Source organism: Apis laboriosa, unplaced genomic scaffold (assembly GCF_014066325.1).
Source record: "Apis laboriosa isolate Shangri-la unplaced genomic scaffold, ASM1406632v1 scaffold112_cov148, whole genome shotgun sequence".
In the NCBI taxonomy this organism is placed as follows: domain Eukaryota; kingdom Metazoa; phylum Arthropoda; class Insecta; order Hymenoptera; family Apidae; genus Apis; species Apis laboriosa.
In genome coordinates, this window is record NW_025220865.1 from 4,361,167 (window position 1) to 4,367,559 (window position 6,393).

Consider the following 6,393-nt stretch of genomic DNA (forward strand, 5'->3'; position numbering starts at 1 on the left):
CTCTCTCTCTCTCTCTCTCTCTCTCTCTCGATGTGCGTTTAATTTTTCCAAGAGAGAGAGAGAGAGAGAGGGAGGATTTTCTTCGACTAGCAAAATTATAATCGAGGGATTAATACAAATTAAATATTACGAGTATTTCAAAAATATATTGTCGATATTATTTTAAAAAAAGAATAGCCGGTGAATTGTGAACAGTGGAGCCTTTTCGTTCTTACGTTCACGTAATAGATTCGATTCATATACGGCATTACGGACGTTATCATGATATTGTGCCCGTAATATATAAGTATGGCCAGAATGGATTTCATCCCGTGTATGCACGTGATATCGTTGGGACCTGTTTCCTTTTTGAACAAAGATTTCGCGGTCCTTCGTAACGAGAATCCCATCGCTATCCTCTCCAAACTGTTCTCTACAATGGGGGCAATGGTATTTGAAATATAAGTGCAAGATTATTGTTGTTGTTGTTGTTGTTGATGAAAATTGATTACCTTTCTCCCTCTCACGCGTCATCAAGTAATCTCTCATCGTTGTTGCTGCAACGAGACATGCGACAATTGCAAAGAAACATCTACGATTAAAGAAACGATTAAAGGAGTAATAAGAGAGTCGTAGTGCGACTCTCATTCGTTCGTCAGATTTTCTTCTTTTCTTACGAATGAAATTAATTAGAATTAATTAGAATTTTCTTAATTTAAATATATGCGTGTAAAGGGTGTCCCAAAATTCAAACTGAGATTTGAATTTTCCGCCGTTTCGCGCGAGAAGTAAAGTGTTGCCAACGAAAAAAAGAAAAAGACAGCTAAAGACAGTTCAAGCGAAAGAGCGACGCGTTTTCATTGTCGAGCGACGTTTCAAAAAATAACGAAGGTTTCTCGAGCAAAATCGCGTTCAACGGCGAGGCTCGTTCTCGTCTCGATGGATCGGTTAATCGAGAAAATTGTCGCGTTTGGGGCTCGGAAAATCCGCGGGCGATCGTTGAGAAACGGACGCATCCGCAACGCGTCGCTTTTTGGCGGGAATTTCGGATTGGAGGACATTCACCGGATCGTTCTTCTTCGAAATGCGGCTGGTCAGGCAATGACGGTGAACGGTGCTCGACGCGATAATCCAGTTTTTCGTGCCTAAATTGCGAGATATGGACGGGGACGACACGCTGTTTCGACAAGACGGCGCCACGTGCCATACAACTCGAGAAACTATTCAATCATTGCACGAGTCATTTCCTGGTCGTGTAATTTCCCGTTTCGGTGATCGGAATCGGCCGGCCAGATCGTGCTGTTTAACGCCCTTCGACTTTTTTCCTTGGGCTTCTTTGAAGTCTAAGGTTTGCCACGCCTCGAAGGTGGAAATTGAGCGCTGTGTCGACGAAATTCAGCCATATTCACGCGAAACGATCGTGGAAAATTTGGACAAAAGTGTGTGCACGAATCATTTAAAAATTTACAATTTTTAAAGCGTTTCCTATTAAAATTATATATCTTGCCTGAATTTTGGGACACCCTTTATATATATATATATACATGATACCTACAAAACGTAGATTGTCTCTTTCGCGTAACTCGATGATGACTTCACGTAGCTCATGTTAGGATCGACGCGAACCATAAATTTAATCCCCACGGTTGAATTATAACTGTTCAGCGTGTGTTGAATTACGCTTCTCGCGTCCTCGTTGGAGCAAACGGACGGGAGGCACAACGCCCACCTTATCACGGGAAATTTTGGGAAAAAGTGTCCACGTTCCTGTAAAAAAGATTGAGAGAGAACAAAATCGAGCTCGAACGTTTCATCTCGAAACGTTTCGTTTTCTCGGCCTCGATTCGTGCACAGGAATTACAATCGCACGAGATTTGTCGGAAAGGAATTTTCCAAAAATCTCGATTGGCGATTATTATTTTCGTTTAGAAGAGAGAGAGAGAGAGAGAGAGACGAGAGAAAATTGATTTACTTCGTGCAAACGCGACGTGAACAAGTTATACGCCTTCATGGTGGAAACCAGATTTTCCGTAATTGGATGGGTCGCGTCGATGTCTATATTCGTCAAAAAGTACCTCCCCTGTATCTTTATCTCCCTTCCGCTCGACATCTCGTGCGCCATCACGTTCAAGCATTGATCGAAATCCCCAAATTGATTCAGATTCCCTTGCAGTAAACTGGATGGCAGTTTCGCGTTCGAGTCCAACACTGGGTCACAAAGAAAGAATTTATTCGTCATATTTTCGTGTAATAATTTTAAAAACATTTTTCGAACAAGCTCTGTTTTATCGTTCGTCGATATCCAATTTCTTTTTCACAATTCAGCCCCCCGTTGCACGAATTTTTATCACGAGAGAAATGTATGTTACGACTGTTTCAATCCATTTAAAAATGAACTTTGTGTAATAAAAAAAGTCTCCAAATTGAGAATGCAACCCTTTGCACTCCACACCTGTTTCGCTCGGTCGACTCCAGACTCAAACCCTCATAAGGTTATCATAAGATAATTACTCATAAGATAAAATTACATACTCGTAAGGTTATATAGTAAAGAGTTTATCTATTTATGAATTCTAAAATATTGTTTTAAAAATCAAACGCAAATAAATATTATCGCCTCAACAATCCCAGTGGAGAGTTACTTTTTGTATACTTTTTGTAATTTTATAAGATAATTGGAATTATATCTAGCGTTCGATTTTGACAAAATATTTTTTTTTTTTAGAGTCACGTTGGCGAGCAAAGGGTTAATAATGGAAGATTAAGATTAATAAATATTCAAAAGATAATCGAGTCTCGACTCACTTTCCATGGCCCATAATTTGTAATTGCTCAATTCGCGTAGGAAAACGTTAACCTGCTCCCGGCATTCAACGGTTTGAACGAACGTGAAATTTGGGGTGAAGCGCAGCACGTCGCTCATCAACTCGGTTCGAAGAGGAAACTCGCTTCTCCTCTCGTAATTCGATCCTGCAAACGAAATCACAAATCCGTTCATCACGGATATATTAAGAGATAGTCCAAAATCTAAATTTTTAATCGGGATGGATGATTCAACAGAGAGTGATTTTTACATCATAAATTATCTTTAAATAGAAATATTATATAAAGTGTTTCTGAACAATTTTTCTCTTTTCTTTTTCTCTATCCGTGTCGTTCTATATAGTAATTTACATATATATAAAACAGGTATGTAAATCGTGATATAATTTCAATAGATCGATCTAAAAAAAAAATGATTTCATCGTGGAATAATGAATTTGAAATATCTCTTGATCCTTTGATTTACCATTAAAATGAAAATAAAGTAAATAAAATCTTTTAAAATGCGATTTACCACTTCTTCAGTATTCAATTTTTTTTTTTTTGATTATAAATATTTTCGTGTTGCACGAGACAAAACTTCAGTCCCGTTATTGGCTATTGCCAATTCAAAATACAACTTCTCTCGAAGTTTATATTATCGTGAATTTTCCTTAATAAGAAGGATAAGCCTTCTATATTTCTTTCTCCGGTTGCTCGAAAGAAATGGCGCGAAATTTGAATTTTGAGATTTTAGGTTTCCATAATAATAACAACTTTCGTATTTAAAATTTCTTCTATACTTTTCTTAGTAATTTTATAAGATGATTGAAATTGTATCTAATATTCAATTTTAACAAAATATTTTTTTTTGGATGAGATATTTCAACAATTAAATCGACCCTCGTCGTAAAATATTTATCAATTAACTTAATCTCGTTACTCGAATTCACCTTCGTCATCGAAATAAAATAACAATATAAAACTTCTAAAAATGATTTTTCAGAGAAAAAAATAACAAAGGAGAAATCTTACCCAAATTAATCGTCTCGATCCCCTTGTTCCCTGCCGCGCAGCATTGCCCATTGGGCGATCCAACGTTTATCGCGCATTCGTTCCTCGATCGATCGATCCTCGCCAGGCAGGCCTCGTGGCTCTGATCGGCGCAATCGATTTTCTCGTCCTCCCAGTTTGAACAGTCCGAGGGGTGGGGGAGGGTGGAACGCCGGTCGGCGTGAATAAGTTGAAGAATTGTCAGCAGAACGAGCGCCTTCTTGTTCATGTTCTCGAAAGGATTTTCCTTTCTTTTTCCTTCGTAATTTTTACTTAAAAATTGCGGCGATAAAAGGGGTGAACTGAAAAATTAGAAAAATTAGAAAAATTAGAATATATATATATATATGTGTGTATGTATGTATGTATATATTTCTTATCCAACTCCAGAATCGATCTGATCGATCGATAGATCGTACTAGACTCGATTCGAGTTGATGGAGAGAGGATCTGTGCTCTGCGTTAAGCTGTTCAGTAACACTGCACTTTCATGACTTTATCTTATTCGTATTTATAACGTCGACGCGGTGACGTTGATGTCAATACAACTTGCAATATAAATGCATTATTAATTTATAATATTGTTAGAATATTTTATCGGCCAATCACTAATAGAAATATCTAATAATGGAAAAATTTTCCTCCTTCGATTTCCTTTCGACGATACTTGCAACTAACCTAAGCCTCCTTGATTTATCGATCGACGAAAATAGATGAGATTTAATAAATAAGTTTTTACCCTCCTATGTATAATTTTCTCACAAGCAATCAGACCGCTCGAAGTTGTCAATTCCGTTCGTATGCATCCGCGATAATATACGCATCGACAAACGTTCACTTATGTAATTCATAACATAATTCGTTTCCTCCCCCCCTCCCACATCGAAGCGCAACGAAACGTCGAAACGCCTCGATCCTATACCGATCGATAATTTTTTGAACCGAGTGATGAACCGAGGCGAGGATAAATTTTTCTTGAACGATCGAGATAACCGAGCTCGCATTGATCGATCGAGTTAATTTATTTATTATCCAGTCGAATTACTGGATATAATTTGTTTTATTGTTTTATTTTCGCAGAAATTAATACAGTGATATAAACACGCGTTGTCGACACATGTTCACATTCCTCACATTGAAAATTTCGATTACGTTTCGATATTAATAATTTAAAATTAATTTTGTTAATAATTTTTGTTAATAATTTAAAGTTAATTTTGTTAATAAATTGTAGCGTAAGTTTGAATTGTGTCTATCTAAGGATTCTTTATTGAGAAATATTCTGTGAGAAAGAAAGAAGAAGAAAATAGTTTTATTGCATAAAAGATGAAAAATTTGGAAAGTTTTGGGGGTAGTAGAGGAGGGAGAATGAGAGGTAAGATGGTAAGATGGGGGAGGAAAGGTTAATATTATTGGAAAAAAAAAGATTTTTCGCGAATATTCCTAATATTTTTAACAATTTTATAAATGTCATTGTCGGCCATTTTGATATATATATGTATACCTTGCTCTGCATTTATGTTTGTGACATCATTTTTATACGTGTAATTGTGTCGTGTAATTGCTTCCTGCAATCTCTTTTTTTTTTGTTGTGACATTTTTAATTTCAATGTTTACATTTGCAATTGAATTAATTGCGATCGCGCAAGGTAAAAATCGGATGAAAGTTGCGATCTATCGATCGATCGAACGATATGCATAGAATGTAAACATGGATAAGGACAAGCTTTATTATGCATTCTGTAATGTCTTATTTCGATTATTAAGTATTTATAAGTATGTAAATTGTGTAAACTTTGTTGTAAAAAAATTTCTGTGCAAATTAGGTCGTTCAAATTAAAAAACTTTACTTAATAAAAATTATTATTATCATCCAAAATGTTAATTCACTCGAGATCTAAATCGTTTTGACAAATAATATTATTAATATCCTAAAATTGTATAAAATTCGATACGGTGGTTCTAATAACATGTATTGAGATCACTCTGATAAAGAGAAGAATAATCTTGATTTTGCTCGATGAAAGATTAACTCTATAAAAAAAAAAAAAATCTTTGAAAATGGAATCATCGGACCGATAATTGAAGATATTGAAACAGGCTATATAATTTTCACGATAAATGTATTTTCGATTCGTTGGAAAATATTTATAATTCGTTCGAATTCGAATGATAAAGTTGAATGAATTAAAATAAATATTAACGTTCAAAAATTGAATGAAAAAAAAAAAAAGAAAATATTAATTATAATATTTATATATCCCGAAAAAAAAAGTTATAATATTCTCTTCAATAATATTCTATTTGTTGAATTCTGATACTAATTTTGACCTCACCTTCGATTAAATCAAACTTTGGAGCAAGATTAATTCGATTGATCTTGTTTTAAAAAAAAAATATTAAATATAAATTAAGAATAGATTAAAACAACCACTAAATTTTATAAAAACTCTTCAATTAATATTATTAATTTAAAAACTAAAAAAAAAAAAAATAAATTAATACAAACAATATTCTACAATTTAATAATTACATTAATTTAATTCGACTATCGATATG

At 34.6% G+C, this 6,393-nt stretch overlaps 1 protein-coding gene across 5 annotated transcripts in view; it reads right to left on the reverse strand.

Moving 5' to 3' along the window:
• The window catches only part of LOC122713100 (nose resistant to fluoxetine protein 6-like), a 9,328-nt gene extending 3,139 nt beyond the window's left edge, over positions 1-6,189 (reverse strand). The window contains exons 1-7 of one of the 5 annotated variants that reach the window (XM_043933264.1): positions 6,171-6,189; positions 3,817-4,136; positions 2,785-2,949; positions 1,952-2,187; positions 1,535-1,746; positions 492-571; positions 216-412 (exon numbers count right to left, since the gene is read on the reverse strand). In XM_043933264.1, coding sequence (XP_043789199.1) covers positions 216-412; positions 492-571; positions 1,535-1,746; positions 1,952-2,187; positions 2,785-2,949; positions 3,817-4,063 — 1,137 coding nt within the window. In that variant the 5' untranslated portion in view covers positions 4,064-4,136; positions 6,171-6,189. Of the gene's footprint in view, positions 1-215; positions 413-491; positions 572-1,534; positions 1,747-1,951; positions 2,188-2,784; positions 2,950-3,816; positions 4,286-4,512; positions 4,551-4,573; positions 4,713-6,170 lie in introns of those variants that run through there. The other 4 variants (XM_043933247.1, XM_043933272.1, XM_043933257.1 and 1 more) reach the window with 4 other exon arrangements.
• Positions 6,190-6,393: the final 204 nt, after the last annotated feature.